Source organism: Chroicocephalus ridibundus, chromosome 1, assembly GCF_963924245.1.
Source record: "Chroicocephalus ridibundus chromosome 1, bChrRid1.1, whole genome shotgun sequence".
Lineage (NCBI taxonomy): Eukaryota > Metazoa > Chordata > Aves > Charadriiformes > Laridae > Chroicocephalus > Chroicocephalus ridibundus.
In genome coordinates this window covers 99,922,180-99,939,198 of record NC_086284.1, presented here as the reverse complement: position 1 = coordinate 99,939,198, position 17,019 = coordinate 99,922,180, and the positions used below count along the sequence as shown (strand labels likewise).

The following is a 17,019-nucleotide window of genomic DNA, read 5'->3' as shown; positions in this document are numbered from 1 at the left end:
TTTGGCAATGTCCCTTGGAACATTTCTGTGTCTCTGTGTGAAGTATTAGGCCACCCTGCCTATGCCATGCAGTCCATGGCTGCGTATCATGCATAATAACTGCTGAGAGAGTTACCTCTGTCTTTGGAACTGCTGCAGGTATTGTTACTCGATGCCCCTTGGAACTTAAACTGAAAAGAATACCTGCTACTCAGGCATGGAAAGGGAAAATGTGTTACCGCAACATCAAAATAGACCTCCAGGATGCCTCTGAGGTGGAGAAAGCAATAAGAGAAGGTGAGTTGTAACCTATTCCCATACGATTTAGTTTGCTCAGTCTCCTTCGAATCCTTGCTCCGCTTTGCTTAGGCTGAGCAGCAGTCCCCAGACTGACACAGTGATTGTAGCCGTGAGTAACACCAAAAGCTGAATTCAGAGCAGAAGGAAGTGGGGTAACATAATATAGCTCTCTCAAGAAAGTTGTACTACTTACTATTTCAGTGGTGAGGATGATCCATGGTGCCCCATAAAAGCTCAGGCTATGTTCTCAGCTGGCTTGCTGTCTGCCTGGTTTGGGGAGGTTGTCTGTCAAATTGTAAACATGCAAAGCCCTAAATGGTTCCTGTCGTCAGTCCAGAAGCTCAGGGAATGCTTGAGGTGTCTGTGGCTGGAAATCTTAATGACTTTGGAGAAAATTGCAAGAAGGCAGAGTGGAAGGCATATAGAGCTTCTGCCAGCTAGTGTGACCACAGCCTCAATCATTGCCCTTCCCATGTCATAGTTTTGTTTTTATGTGATTTCATGCTGTGTAAGGAAACATTTTTCTTACCCAAAGGGCAGTAAGCACTTGCCCTAAATGTGAAGGTTGGATTGTCCTTATATCCTTGACTAGCACAGCTCTGCAACATACTTATTTGTCCTAATGTTTTTTCATTAGCTTTTCAGTACATTATTTGGATATTTTCAATATATCCTTCCAAAACTGGCAAGGCCAGAGGTATGAACTAATTAAACTAATTACAGAGCTGAAAAATCTCTCATGAGAATGACTACGGGATTTCCTTGCTGTTCTGTGCTGTTCGCAGTTCAAGAATTATTGCTTTATAAGATACGCAACAAATTACTTGATCTCTCAACCTCTCTGTGAAAAAGTGAAGAATAGAAAATAACATCTATTTCTCTTTAAAGGCAGCAAGGGATTAATTGATGCCTACAAAGTGTCTTGATGTTGAGGAAGTATTTCTACAACCGACCAGTGTCTTATCCAATCTCTTTCATTGTGGTTTATTTATATTTATTTTGGCTGCGTATATGAGAGTTCACAAGTATATGCTATGTAAAATATTGCAGTTCACATTCCAAAAGGACTCCACATATCCATGTATTACGTAACAATTTCCTTAGATTTTTGCATAAATGAGTTTCCATGTGTGGCTGGATCCGAAAAAAAACCCAAGCCTTAAAGAACCATAGGTTCTAGTAGGTACTTTTTGAAGTCTTTGTGTTTAGCTTCGCTTTGATGCATTGTTTGAAGCTTGCATTCATTGCCTTGCTCTTTTCTTCTTGCAGCCCAGAATGTGGTGGCTGGTAACAGAGGTGCCATTAGCGGAGAACTAATTTCCCTGGAAATTTGGTCCCCAGATGTCCCAGATCTGACACTAATTGATCTTCCTGGAATTGCCAGAGTGGCCGTGGGGGATCAGCCAAAAGACATTGGGGAACAGGTAAAACTCAGTCCCATATGCCAATCTGTGCACAGTGTCACTTCCGTAACCTACCTCACATGCGAGCCTTTGCTGTAGGACGCTGGAGTTATTATGCTGGGCTTTTTGAGCCAGCAATAGAGCTACGCTAACAAACAGGCTTGTTTTTCAGGCAAGGAATTGCCAATAGGAAGAGTGAGGTCCAGGATCTCCTGTCTGCCCTGTCGTGCAGGAGGGAGCTGCCCATGCTAGCTGTGAAGGAGCCACTCGGGTGCCTTGACAAGCCTACCCATGGCAGCATGCAGTAACCAGGCTATATGGACCCTGAACACAGTGCTGCCCCTGTGTCCCTTGCCTAGACCGCAGTCTGCAAGATAGATGCATCACAAAATGAGTTGTCCTTTACTAGATCTGTGGATGGATTTGTCAAAGGATCTGAGTTCTTCAAGCTCTTCTGGAGCAGGGTGGCAAATTTGCCTTCTTACAGATTCATTGCTCTGTCATCCCTTCCTTACAGAGCACATCAGAATCAGACCCATCCTGGTTTTTCTCATCCCTTAAGGGATCCCGGAAGATGCTTTTTGAATTAAAGAGAATATGCATTATAGTGGAGGGGGTCTTTACTCTTCCTCTGGCTGCTTTTAGAAGAAATGCTGGGGAATGCAAATAAAACTCTAGTTGGACAAGGCCAGCTGTGAGGATGATGTGCAGGAACTGGGTGTATTTTTTTCTCCTAAAATACCTTTAAATAGGAACTTGGAATAAGAGTAGCCCGAAGTTAGCTAGGCATATCAACAAAAATGTGACAAGACTGGATTGTCTGGGCTTTATTCTGTGGGAGAAGATCAATTTCACTTCATAATTAGATAGTAATATTTCTATTGTATTCAGAAGAAAGCAGCAGGTGTGACATGATCCACACATTTCCATTGTCCACAGCTGCCTGCAGGCTGCAGAGATGGAGGCTATAGCATTGTAGCACGTCAGAAATTGGGATGGATGGAACGTAGAAGAGAGGCACCTTTACCAAAACTCAGGAAAAAAAAGAGTTAACTTACTTTGGTATAAGCACAGTAGAGCTCTGTAAACCTTTTGCAATACAACACAAACTAGGAGAAACCCTTTTAGTTTGGCATTGAAACATAGAAACCAATTAGATGTCATGTGCAACTTGTTGGTTTTTTTCACAAATACTCCACTGAAACACAAGCCAAAGATATTCGCTCTCCTTTCAGAGACACAAATCTGAGATTTATCATCATAATCTAGCTTCCTTTCTTTCCGTAAGTGTGTACCTAGACATCAGAACTTGTTTTTCTTACATGTGATTATTTATGAAATATCTCTAATATTTCCATAATGGAAGATTATATGCCTGAGAAGTTAAACTTTACATAGCTTTCAGGACAGACATAACAACAATCTGGTCTCATTCACGCTAGATGTTTGGATTAATCTTCACATAGGAAAAGAGGCTGCATTCTTCTGCTGACCCATTTCCATGCCATCCTTTAGCATGTAATACTATCCTCAGTGTATGTGACATTTAATGCCAAGAGACAGTGGCTCATATTGCTAGAAATGCTCACATCCTATATGCAGGCATCTGATTTCACTGAACTTCATTACTGCTGTATTGCATTGCAGATCAAAATGCTACTTAAAAGAATTATCGCCTACAAAGAGACACTCAATTTGGTAGTGGTGCCATGTAATGTGGATATTGCAACAACAGAAGCACTGAAAATGGCTCAAGAGGTGGACCCCAGTGGAGAAAGGACACTAGGTGAGAAATTTTTTTAAGCTACATGTTGAAGAGAAGTGCAAATCTTTTTTTCCATGAAGGTCTGGCGCTTTGTATTCCACACTAGATCTGTGAAATTAGCCACCAGAAGAAGGGAAAAAAAAAAAAAGAAACAAAAAAACCAGCCTAAATAAATTATTTACAAAGCTTGAGATGATCCAGTAGCTCTAAGAATCCCTCGGTTTTGAGTCTTGCTGGTATTCATCTTATGAATAATTGTAAATTGAAAATGTCAGAATTAGTGGCGGGAAAACTTTGCTGCTGCCTGTTAAAAAGGGTTTGCAAGGCAAAAAGGCATGGTGGGAGGCCAACCGTAGCACATGTTTTACAGTGCAAAGCCCAGGAGCTGAGAGCTTTCTATGAGAGAAGAAACAAAATGAAGAGAAGTTGGTTTATAAAACACGGCACAGCATGTTCCTGCTGTGCTGGTGGAGTGTCCTACTGTACCTCTCCTACCTTTAACTCCTGTGCTTGACTAAATTTCACTTGGGTAACTTCACAGGGATCCTCACGAAACCTGACCTGGTGGACAGAGGAACTGAGGAGTCTATTCTTAACATACTACACAACCAAGTCATCCCCCTCAAAAAAGGTTACATGATTGTGAAGTGTCGTGGGCAGCAGGACATCCACAACAAACTGGCCTTGGCTGCTGCAATCCAGCAAGAGAGAAAATTCTTCGAGAATCACAAACATTTCAGGTACTTCTTGCAGAAAAGACCTAATCAGAAAAATACTAAAGTCACTTCAAAGCTTCCTGTTGACTTGCTGAGTTTTAAATTAGGGTTACAAACAGGTATTAATTATACTCACTATTTCTCATTGCCTATGTTGTGTTGCATTCCAGTAAGCCGGAAGAATTTTACATGTCAAATAAACTTGTAAAATGTATTTTGGATGCAAGTTTGATATATATCTCTCCTTAAACCTGGGAGAAGTGCAATGAACTTCAGAAGTTCAGAATAGTCCCAAAGAATTCAAGTTCAGTATCTGAGTGCTTCAAGTCAACCACTGATGTATTTCTATTCAATGGAAAACACGGTGAAACAGCATGAGAAAGGATACTGCCTGTGCCGAGGGCACAGATTTCCCCAGAATATGACTCAGCAGCAAATTGATGATAATATAGAGAATGGCAGGTGAAAAGGGTTTTGAATCAGTGTACTTCACACATGCAGAAATAGTGCAGCAGCACATTAATCTGCTGTTAGAATTTGATATTTTCAGTCTCTTCTCTGTTTCTCTTTGCTTAGCCAGGAGCAGTAGCTGTCGAACAAACCTTGCACAAAAGCCATGCTACCCAGAGAGTCCTGGGCTGCTGCCGCATCTATACTAGCACTCCCCAGATAGCCCTTGCTTTACTCAATTTGTGTAGTAGAAGTAATGAAAACAGAGCAGACCATGAGTGCTACCTCCTTGCCCTGCACACGTGGTCTATATAAAACCCACTTTTCCTCCTTTTCGCAGCATTCTTCTGGAAGAAAGAAGGGCTACTATCCCTCACCTGGCAGAGAAGCTCACAAATGAACTTGTGAGACATATTATTGTAAGTAACAGAGGTGTCATACTAAGCTGTTTTTATTAGCTACTGTTTAAAAATAAGGTAAGCCCTTCAACCTTGGATTGCAATCCATTGCAATTGGAATTGCATCTTTATATGCATAGAGCGTACTTAATTATCCTTCAATCCAAGAACAAATTGAACTAAGTTAAAGGTAAAGAAACCCATGCTCTGTCCTCAGATTTGCCTTTAAGATGAAGATTGACAATAGGCAAATGGTTTCATAGAATCTTCTGGTTGGAAAGGACCTTTGAGATCATCGAGTCCAACCATACACACACACACAAAAAAAACCCAAACAACAAAAAAACCCCTACAATCTCTGCCACTAGAGCATGCCCTGAAGTGCCAAATCTAGACATTTCTTAAATACCTCTAGGGATGGTGACTCAACCACCTCCCTGGGCAGGCTGTTCCGGTGCCTGACCACTCTTTCAGTAAAGTAATTCTTCCTAATATCTAATCTAAACTTCCCCTGCCGCAACTTCAGACCATTTCCTCTGGTCCTGTCATTATTCACCTGGGAGAAGAGGCCAACACCCACCTCTCTACAACCTCCTTTCAGGTAGTTGTAGAGGGCAATGAGGTCTCCCCTCAGCCTCCTCTTCTCCAACCTAAACATGCCCAGTTCCCTCAGCCTCTCCACATATGACCTGGTCTGCAGACCAAGTCGACTACTTGTGACTCAGAACTCCTGCCTTTTCTATGGCAGACATTGTATTTCTTTTTATTTGCTTTGTCCTCAGATTTGCCTTTAAGATGAAGATAGACAATAGGCAAATCATTTCATCTGCTTATGACTCAGAACTCCTGCCTTTTCAATGGCAGCCATTGTATTTCTTTTTTTTTGTGAAGAGTGTTGATCAGCTGGGTGACACGTTACTGCTATGAGCTTGCTAAAACACAATAATTTCTATTTAACTGAAAGATGTGTTCAAAATCTCAAGTCATATCTAATTCTTTTATTATATTACTACGCTAATATAAGTATATTGGGGTTTTAATTTTTTTTAAAATATATATATATATCTTTAATTATTCCATTAAGGTAAAACGCTAAAATACAGGGAATCTCTAAATTCAGTCCTGAAGGAGAAAAAAAAAAGTATTTATGTAACTTTACATAAAATAGGCAACTAAGCAGCCATGGTCAATCAGGTATTTCTCAGGACTGGAGGAGTCAGTGCATTCCCCACATCAGCACCTCCCTGGCACAGCCTGTCAGGACAGAGTTTTTGCTTCACTGTAGATGAAATGTTGCCTTAGACTACAGCTACTCTGCCCACCTTGCAGTGAGGTCCAGCCTGATGTCTCAGGGAGATCCTAGCCCCTGCCTTCTCTCAATGAAGGCCATATTTGCACTTCCATGGTATCCCACTATCATACATGGGATGCAAGGACAACGAGCTCTTGGACTCCTAAAAGCAGCAAAGATCATGCGCAGGTGTAGGTCACTCTTGGAGGGATTTTGTTTTTCTTCCAGAACCAGACACGATCAACCTACCTAAATGTCCTTCTTTACTGTCTACCCCTCAGAAAACTTTGCCAACACTAGAGAACCAAATACGTGAGGTGCTCCAAAAAACGTTACAGGATCTACAAAGGTATAGAAGAGGCACACCCAAAGCAGAGTCTGAGAAGCTGATTTTCCTCACAGACGTAAGTATCAATATTGTTTTGGTCACAGAGCAGAGCAAGCTGGTAAACATGGGAGAAAAAGAAACCATGTAAAGTTAGCAAACCATCAGCATGGACCACAAGGAAGCTTATGGTATCTGTCACTGATATGTTTTGAGAGTAACATACACAAACCTCTGGCAGGAATACATCGTAACTGCAAAAATAACAGACCACAGGAGCTCGTGGCCCCTTCTAGCAATTTTTTTCCTGTGATTGTGTGACAAGGAGCTGAACAACAACTCAGTTGATTGGTCAAAATCAAGCATCTCAGAGAGGGAAAACTTACACTCCTGCCTGCCTGACATTTTGAAGGGTTTCCATTGTTTACAGCATTCATAAGATCAAATGCATTCCTGTTATCAAAATATGGTTTGCAAATCCATCTGAGTGTCTCAGATGGGGGGAGATAATCCCTCACAGTAAGCTTTCGGCAGGCCAGGAGAGGTGCTTATGAAGGCTCAACAGCCTTCAAAGACTTCATACAAGTCTAGTCAATTTGAATTGAGTAAATGGCTCTAAGAGTCCAGAGAAAAAGAAAACAAAACAAAAGAGTATCAAAATTGTTCTCCTTTAGCTGTGTTGGTTTTGAAAACAAAAACAAAGCCAAAATCCAACAGGAGCTAAGAGCATAAAAGGTGTAAGGGTGTGAACCTGCTTTAACATCAAATAATCACAGGTTTACTTAACATGTGCGAGTTAGTCTGAAGAAATGGAACTTCACTACATTGCTTGCTTATTCTTCAATTCATTACAGATGATCAAACTCTACAATCAAGACATCTCTCAGGTAATACGTGGAGAGGAACAGTTGTTTGGAAATGAAATCAGACTATTTACAAAAATCCGCAGAGAGTTTCGAACATGGGAATTGATTCTCCTAGAGTGTGCTGCAAAAGGTAAGCATAGAAAACCGTCACTTGCAGCTGACCTGACATTCCATTCCCTTGCTTTTAAATCATGACACTGCATCACCAAAGGGTTGTTTTCAAGAAAGTGTAAAAAAGAAGCTAGGAGCATTCATCTGTTGTAGTGTTAGGCAAGTTATGCTTTGGTCTTTGGGGACAAAGACGTGGCTTGCATTAAAGGCTGTCATTACGGAGAGATCAGTGGATGTCTCTCTTCTTCCAGCAAAGCAATAAAACCAAGACTGTGGCACAGAATCGGTTGCTGGTTCTCTGAAATGTTCTTTTAAATAACAGCAACAAAACCAACACCAATACCAACACTAATATTAATATTAATAATAATAGCAACAACAACAATGATGTATTTAAACAATATAATTGTTATAATTCCATTACTGTTGTTATTGTTGTTGTTGATGTTGTCGTTGTTGCTATTATTATTATTATGAATGTTTGGGAGTTTTTGGTCTTTTTTGTTCTACTTTAGCTCTGGTTTAAGGTGTGGAGAAAAATTCTGAGTCTGAAATAACCACGACCTTGTAAAGAGCACCCCTTTCTGTGCATCACCCACCTTGCTAATTGCTTACGTGAACTCAGTTGTAAACCGAGGCATAGGCTGACGCATGCAGACTGAACTCTGCTGTACACTCAACATCTTTTGCAGCGTCTTTTACGCATCTTTCAGAGACCCCATCATTTGCTCTTAGAGAAGAAATAGCATCAGCTGCCAGTCAAGCAATAGTTCTTGAAACAAGTTCTTTTAGTTTTTTATGTACATCTATGTCAACATCACCAGTATCTCTAAAATAATAGCTACGAATACGCTGCAACGGTGCTGTCAGCCAGAGACAAATATATGTATATATATGCATATATGTGAAGAGAGACAGACAGACATTGGTGTATGTCAATGTCTCTTATGTCCCATCCATGAAGTACCAAGCCAATCAACATGATTTTATGGGGAGGAATAAAAGAGTAAGACAATGAAGGGATGAATAAATAGATGTTAAAACAGCACAAAGCACTAGCAGAAGGATGCAGCTTCTTCAGAGGACAAAGAGCAACTGAGTTGCAGAAGATACGCAAGGCATCACAAGCTGAACCACAGTGGGGAATCCTCTGGGCACTTTCAGGTTACCCCCATTGATTTAAACTAATATATCTGACTTCACAACAGGATCAGGGTAGGAGCACACAGCAGCTCTTTCAACAGCACAGGTCTTGCTGACAATATGCTACCCCAAAATCATGTGTGCATATGCTCAGGTGAAGTATTTACATGTGCTGCAGAGTAAATTCACTTACATAGCTTGAAAACCAGAGGTGGCTTTAGCGAGCCCTTCCTCAACGAAAAGCATTGTCATCAGCCACCGTTAGGATTTCTGAAGGTACATCTTTGCATGTCAAATGATTCAGTTTAACTTCAGCTTTCTTATGATGAACGAAAGTATTAAAAATATCAGATACTTTGAATACTTGAAGCTGATGGATGTTGAAAAGCTGATAGATGTTCTTGTGGCCATGTTTGTACTACCTTAACTGCACGGGTATGTTTTCAGACTCTGAACCAGATACTCTGCATCTACTTCTGTCTTTTCTTTTTCCTTTTCTTTTTCCTTTTTTTTTTTCATTATCCAACCATAGACTTGTATATCTGAATGTCAGAACCAAATGCATCCATGGCTTGACTTCTACTTCCACATGTGCACTTGATCCATGATTCACAAATTGGACCCCACAACAAGGCAATATCAAAACCTTTCAAAACACTTAGAAACACATCTTTGCTTGAATATATAAACCAATTCAAAGGGATATAACATCAACATAGAAATATAGACTGTGATATCTTAAATAAAAATAGCTAGTCAACAGTAGATTCCCTGGACTGTTAGCAACTTTGGGGTTTTGTTTTGTTCTAGGTTTTCTAAAACTCAGAAATGACTGGTAACAGCCACTTCTGTGAACGTAGAATCCCAAGACGAACCGGTATTTTTGAGCCCCATCATCATTTCTGGATTGCTTTCTGTCAGTTAGATGCTTGATCCAGTGTGTGAGATGGCTCATTTACTGAGCAATAACTTGTGTTAGCTCAGGTCTACAGTAATGGTATTGCTCAAAAGACTGTCTCAGTAGTTGTTCTTCTCAAGAGCATTTCAAAGAGGAGAAATAGACTTCCTTCTTAAATCTGAAATTTATAAATTGAGGGATTTAGTAGTAAAGCAATGTTATTTTAATATTACAGTTAAAAAAAATGTACCCAGTAAAGTGTGGAAATACGAAGACCAGTATCGTGGACGGGAGTTTCCAGGCTTTACCAATTACAGGACATTTGAGGACATTATAAAAGAGCAAATTATAGAACTGGAGGAGCCAGCCGTCGGCATACTGAACAACGTGATCGGTACGTCTCGCAGGCCGCATGAGGCTGTCGCGTGGGAGACACTGGTGTGCCTGACAAATTTTTTTCCAGGATAAGTCAACGGTCTCACTGCTGAAGCAAGAGCTCCAGACAGGATACTTCAGAATGGGGAAGTGAACCTGATTCAAGCTGGGGGCTTGCCTCTGCTCCGGAGCCTCCAATCTCTATGCGTGGCCTCCAGCCATTTGTTAATACTTTTCCCAGTGGCTGGTGGGAGGGAGTTAGAAAGCAACTACAAAAAATAACACAGTAAAGAAATAGTATAGTAGAAGTAGCAGGTGCCAGCCAAGTGGCTTGGTATTCACAAGCCTGGGGAGTGGCATTCACAAACCTGAACTGGAAACCCACCTTCTTTGCCAATTCTTTGCACGACGTTGTGTGTATTACACAGTGTCTGCTGGGGCTGGGGGAAAGGGTACATAATTCATCCAGTAAAAAGCACCCAAGCAAAAAGTATGTCGTGATCCTGTCTCTTCTACGTTTGCCTTAGAAGGCAGCTACAGCGTCTGTGCCAGACTCAGTGCTCTGTATTATATGTGCTGGCCCCTCTTCCTGGGGAGGCCACTCAGAGGGTAAGATGCAGATGTGTTTACATGGCCAAGTGATGACACATCTGGTCAAACACAGCTGTAAGCACAGAAATCTTTGCTTTATCAAAGAAATCTCAGTGACGTTCAGTCTCTCAGGTGGTAAGTGATCACAGGAAGTCTTTAATGCTCACACTCTCGGACCTGGAAATCTAAATTCCTACTTTGTATTGGTTTCAAAAGCATAGCACATCAGTATAGCTGCTCAGCTCTTTCTGGATGAATATAGAAAATGAGTGGTTCTCGCAAGTCTTATATTAACAATAGCTTAAAAACCTCGCTTGCTGACTTTGTTTTTGTCTGTCTGTTCTTCCCTTAGGCCTGGTTGAAGAGAAATTTGTGGAGCTCTCTAAAAGGCATTTTGCTAATTTTCACAATCTAAACAGAGCTGCTAAGGTGAGAGACTACCTATAACTTGAGATAAGACAAGAGCAAGATGCAATGGCACTTGCAAATGCAGCCATGCTTACAGTACCTACCCCTCTGAAAGGCAAGCCAGGGCGCTAGCCGGTGCAGCAATCTCATCTTGCATAAAAGGGAGCAGCAGCAGACAAGCCAAGAATCATTCAACTATGAGAGAGTCAGAAGACGATTGTTCACAGTCTGGGGGTTTGCGTGTTTTGGGGTGGAGTTAAATGGTATGGATGTCTTTGAAGACCTTTTCTCAAAAAAGAGCTTTGAGGAAGAGATGAGAAACAATGCTGGGCAGCCGGGAAGCAGAGTCCATTCACAGGGTACTGCTTAAAAAAGTAACTCAAAGGAAAATATGAGTTAAAGAGATGGTTTGCTATTTGACTTGCATGGCCAAACCCTACTGAGCTCCCGGGCCAACCACACAGCAAGCAAATAAGCTATTTCAGCCAAATACAAAGGTGTTTAGGGAGGGCCTTTAGGCATAACCTGAGCGGAATGACAAAGGAGGAAGTTCTGGTAGACACTGAAGGTGAGAAAAAAGATGTAATGCTTTCTTAGGGATGCTAGGAAAGCATTTGAAGGGAATTTGAGGATGACTGAGGGAACTTTGCACCCCCCACGGACTTTTAGGTGGAAGTATCAAAAAGGCCAGAAAGCATCAGATCGCTGCAATAAAAATCCCAGACAGTGAAGGGTGAGACAGGGATGGTTTGCTGACAACAAACAGGAGTCTGCAGTTTTTGAGAAGGGCAGGAGGGGCAATGGAGTTCACACCGTTGCCTACTGTCACTGCCTACTGTGAGAGGGACACACAAACAAAATGCATGCAAAACCCAAGGACAGGCTGCAGGCTGAACTCGCGGCTGGCCAGTGCTGCTTGTTCCCACCAACCTTGTATTTTCATTCGGGGTCCAAGCACCAGGTTTTGGCTGATCCCGCTCGTGTAAAGGGGGGGACAAAACTGCTACGTTTTCCTGCTGTTTCACAACAGGGGAACCAGAATCTAAAGCGTTACTCGCTGTTCCCAAGAGCTGGTCTGGGATTAGACAGCGCTGCAGCGAGGACTGTTGAACGCCATGCCCACCTTGCCGTTCCCTGGGGACACTGCTAAGCACCAGCACCTTTGCAAAGGAAACAAATGTCTGAAAACTTGTTGATTTTTTCTTTCCTAGGTCAGAATTGAAAACATCAGAGAGAAACAAGCAGCAGAGGCTGAAAGACACATCCGGACCCAGTTTAAAATGGAGAGAATCGTATACTGCCAGGATGACGCTTACATTAAGGATTTACAGTCTGTTAAGAGAGAAAATGCTACCAAAGGTGTCAATGAGAAAGAGTTGCAGGTTGGATCTGTTTCGAATCAAGAGCCCTCCTTTGTCCAGGAAATGGTTTGTCACACGAAGGCCTATTTTGATGTAAGTTTACAGACTATGATACGGCAGCTCTTCTGCACCCTGAATGCTATTGCATAGATTCCTCTCCCAGATCTCGCTGTAGTCAATATACGTCTGTCATGAAATAGTACTACTATGCAGGGAATAGTAGCCAGAGGGTATAAGTGTCTCGTCCAGGTACACCCACAGTTTCTATACGAATTAATTGGAGCTTCTGACCAGTGCTGAAAACGCCAGGACAAAGCTGGTCTGATGGCCTGTGCCAGCACAGTTTCTGGGGAGACGCAGTTGCACACTGCGGGGTCTGGTGATTAGAAAAGCCTACAGGCTGTTAAAGTGACAGACGGCTCCTAAACCACTTGTTAGCTACCCTCCAGCCTGACAGGCCTCCCTGCCATGGCTGCCGCTCGTTTGGGGAATACGGCATCGGCAAGTGAGTCCTCTTCTCACCTTCCTACAGCCTTTCACGGGGAAGAGGGTGACTGCCTGCTGCTTACACAGCCCCACACCAGTACGATGCTCTCTTGCTGGCTTTCCTATTGGGACAAGTGTCAGGGTGGGAGGGGGAAAGGACAGTGACTTACCAGCATGGAGGAGAGGATAGGATGGGGAAGAGCCCTTGGCCCTGTAATTAGAAGTTATTGATATTCAGTTGATGGCAAGTCACCCTCTTCTAGCAAAGGAAGCAGATTGTTTTCCCCACTGCAAGCTCATCTCACAGTTTTCAAATGATGTTAGTTTCCACAAGCTTAACAACATTATGTACAGCACTTTGGCATTTGGCACAGCATCTGAGAGCTCTGGGCAGCCACAAGCCCCTCTGCGTATTCCTGCTGGCAGCAGAAAGTTGTAACAGTGGCTCACAGTCAGATCCTGAACTAAGGTGGCAGGGGGAGCCATAATAAAACGTTAAGTTAAAATGGATTCAGCTATCTGTAGAAATCAGAGTGCATATGCTGTATTGCAGATAGCTCCATAGAAGTTAAGTCTCTGCAGAAAAATGTTTTAGCAAAGACAGACAGCAAAGAGAACATGCAGTATCAGGATTTGCTTTTGATTTTTGTTTCATAAAACCCCCTCAGAAAGCAACAAGTTCAATATTACTAATGCAGTAAGGTAGGTTGCAACTCACGTTGAATTTCAATAGCCAGGATTTGACAAATTCTTACAATTAAATGTTCAGGCTGATGGAGAGAAAATCATCAGCTTTCAGAGAACAAGAGACAAAGGCAGAACTGCATAAGCTCTTCCCTGCCTCCTTACTATACTCTCTGCTGTAACACAAAAGTCTTAGATGATTGTTATAGATTTTTGTAAATGCCCTAAGTGCCATTTTCAGCAATAACAAATGCCAGGGCATCATATCTCCATGGGATTTACGCAAGGCCAAATACACTTTGAATGAGATGGAAGTGTCCATGTCCTTTGGAAATGGCATGCATGAATCTGTGTTCACCTATGACAGGACTCTCAAGGTTCTGTGTAGAGTTTAGCTCCAGAAAAACCCCCATATTTAAAGCACCTACAGTCCCTCCTGCCACAGTCAGTAGTGCTTAGAGAACAAATAGGCTCAGTAAGTTCTTTAGCTGACTCGGATGAATTGCTTGCTATTCACTAGATCTCTGCAAACCAGAAATTAAAACTAAACATCTACTCTTAGGTATTTTTCACCTTGAGCTCAGACTCATCCTTGTACGCATAAGATTTGCAGCCACTGAGCTCCAGGTATCTGAAGCTAGGGCTTCCCACTGCCATTTTCAAGTCAGATGCCACAGAAAAGAAAGCGAGACGGCACCTCTCTCAATTGTAGCCAGTCACTCAGGCCAAAGTACTCACCTGGCACCAGCATTGGGGAGGTTTTGAACCTCCTATCACCCAAGAGCACCAGCTAAGCCCCCAAGCCCTGCAGGTGTCTCTGGGGAAAGGGCCCCACAACCTCTTCTAGGTCAATCTGGTTCAATTTGCATAAATAACTAGACCAGGCAGTTTGTCAGGTTAAGCAGAAAATAATGTCATTGAGATATCAATAGATGTAACGTAGGCACAGCGTAGTCTCGCTATTGCTGAAAACATTTTCCCTTAAGGCTAAAGCTTACTCCAAAGCTGTCTTACACTTAAAAGGACAGCCACATCAGAAATACCATCTAAAGACAGAAATATACCACCTTTGGAAAAATCACTTTGATTTCCTGTTCCATAAAAATTGGTCGTGTTCAGAGAAGACGGGTATGATGCCAGAAATTGTTCACAAGTACTATTCATCAGGTGTGTCCTTGTATAACTCTTACCAATGATAGCTGGCAGAGCTAAGCAGGGAACAGCCTGCCTTGGGTTTGTTTCCGAGGGAAAAGAGTCACAGCTGACATTCCTGTAACTCTTAGATCTTTAGGCATGAAGGAGACTAACGACAAACATTATTTAGTCCCTAGAAGCACTCACTTCTTGAACAGTAACTCAATACAACATTTTAAAACCGTGCTGTCACTTCTTACCGGCTTATCTATAGCCCCTTCCTTTTTTAGCTCTTTTTGGGAAACAAGTCTTTTGCCTTTTTTCCCCCTCTTGCAGGGAGCAAGTAGACGCCTCTGCAATCAGATACCTCTGATCATCCTCTCTTCTGCCCTTCATGACTTCGGGGATACCTTACAGACCACTATGTTGCATCTTTTGCAAGAAAAAGACAAGTTAAGCCATCTCCTTCAGGAGGACAGTGAAGCTGCTAAACACAGGAACTACCTCAGTCAACGAGTTAATCGTCTCACCAAAGCCTGCCAATACCTGAGAGACTTCACCACATTGTAGATTTCTTCATTTTTCAGAAGTATATTTCTACTTTTGTTTTCTAGCATTACTGGAGAACTTTGTAAAATCTACTAAAAATGTAACGTCAGCACAGGCCTTTAACACTCATTTCTACCGGTCAGTTTTGCTTTATTTTCCATAATCGGTTGTACAGAAACACCTGTAAAGTGCTCCACTGGGGGAGTTGTGACAAAATGTTACCCTATTTTTTAAACATTTTCTTTATGAGCTCTGTACAACCATTAAAATAATTATTAAAAAGCTAGAGCTCTAAGAGTTGTGTTTTGTTGTGGGTTTTTTGTTGTTGTTGATTTTTTTTATGAGAATGAGGGCTTTCAGCTGTATAACTCACAAACTGTAGAACTCAAATTACCTCACTAACTTTCCGAGAGGAAGCTTACTGCACAACCGTAGTGATCCCCCACTTCCCTTTGTGTTTTTGCCTTGCTGTGGTTGCTGTCTTTCCTGCCATCGTCTGAAAGATGACTGACAGCACAAGGTGTCACCAGTTTTAAGTCCCACCCCAGTAGGCAGAGAGGGTGCAAATGGTGGGCATGAAACAGATCCAGCCTATACGGAAAAGGAAATAAACTTCATCCGAGCGGTACATCCACAGGATGCCGTTGGCTCTGTTTTTCCTTTCTCAGTTCCCTGATTTGTTGAGAAAGGTTAAAAGGCTCTTTCTTTGGGATGCCTGGAGCATCGTCTGAAATTTTGGGACTGATGGGCAATTTAACAGATGGCAGGATTCGGATGTCCAAAAGGAATTAAACCAGCCAGGGTGTTATACATTAGAAAGGTGTCTCAGCATGTGGCTTGCTGCCTTTCTCCTTCCCCTCCCGAGGGCAAGGAGAACTTTTCCACAAGCTCTTTCATTTTGCCAGTTACTATGCAATACTGCACACTGTATTCGTGACATCTTTCCTGTGGAGGATTTATTTTAACAGGCAAAGCTGTGCTTTATGTAGCAAAAGTAATGTCTGCATTCAGCTAAAAAAAATGTGCTTGTACCAGTGTGCCAGGCAGTAATTTCCAAGGTGCTTACAAGAAAAGTCTTCTGTTCAGGCTAGAAATGACATAAGGGGTTGGACCCTCTGACGTGAAACTGGAGCAGCAGATGGCTGACTTCTGTGGCACAGCATTCACCCCAGTACAGCATACAGATTTCTTAACGCTTTTTAGCACTACAGCCAATTTTCCACATTTCAGTATACTGGTTTGCTACTATTGACTCGCAGTGCTGCAGGTCAGAAGCCATAAAAAAGCCTGACACCATAACAACTTAATTTACTTAACTTCTATTTTGAAAGTACTTTAAAACTTGTTCACTACTTCATGGTATCCCCCAAGACGCACTTGATGCTCATGTGCTATTGCAAACACTCTGTCTCACAGCAAGAGAAGAGAAGCAGGTACACATTGCTTCAGGCAGCGTGAGATGTAATAACAAAATAGGGTGCGACTTCCTCGGCCCACTGCCTTTAGGCTAAACTTCCTTATTTAATTCAATTTCACAAGTCAGAGTGATTTCATCAGACATAGTCACTAAAGACATCCAACGTTCCTGGACATCCAGCTCTCTTTCCCTGGGTTTGTTCAAGGACTTAAAATATTGGAATTAAAACAATTGCTTGGATCGCCCTCTTGTGTTGTTTTTCCTTTGCTTTGTCTTTTTGGGGTTTTTTGGGGGGTTGGTTTTTTTTAATCAGATTCTCAAAGCACTTCAGACACTGAATCCAGCAACTGGTTCCAAAAAAATCCAAGC

At 42.1% G+C, this 17,019-nt stretch overlaps 1 protein-coding gene across 3 annotated transcripts in view; it reads left to right on the top strand.

The window, feature by feature from the left end:
• LOC134520171 (interferon-induced GTP-binding protein Mx-like) overlaps positions 1 to 15,492 on the top strand; it is a 25,629-nt gene extending 10,137 nt beyond the window's left edge. For all 3 annotated transcript variants that reach the window (XM_063345222.1, XM_063345204.1, XM_063345213.1), the window contains exons 4-14: positions 139 to 276; positions 1,549 to 1,703; positions 3,330 to 3,468; positions 3,989 to 4,187; positions 4,954 to 5,032; positions 6,584 to 6,706; positions 7,482 to 7,623; positions 9,881 to 10,039; positions 10,964 to 11,040; positions 12,231 to 12,473; positions 15,021 to 15,492. In XM_063345222.1, coding sequence (XP_063201292.1) covers positions 139 to 276; positions 1,549 to 1,703; positions 3,330 to 3,468; positions 3,989 to 4,187; positions 4,954 to 5,032; positions 6,584 to 6,706; positions 7,482 to 7,623; positions 9,881 to 10,039; positions 10,964 to 11,040; positions 12,231 to 12,473; positions 15,021 to 15,254 — 1,688 coding nt within the window. In that variant the 3' untranslated portion in view covers positions 15,255 to 15,492. The remainder of the gene's footprint in view (positions 1 to 138; positions 277 to 1,548; positions 1,704 to 3,329; positions 3,469 to 3,988; positions 4,188 to 4,953; positions 5,033 to 6,583; positions 6,707 to 7,481; positions 7,624 to 9,880; positions 10,040 to 10,963; positions 11,041 to 12,230; positions 12,474 to 15,020) is intronic.
• Positions 15,493 to 17,019: the final 1,527 nt, after the last annotated feature.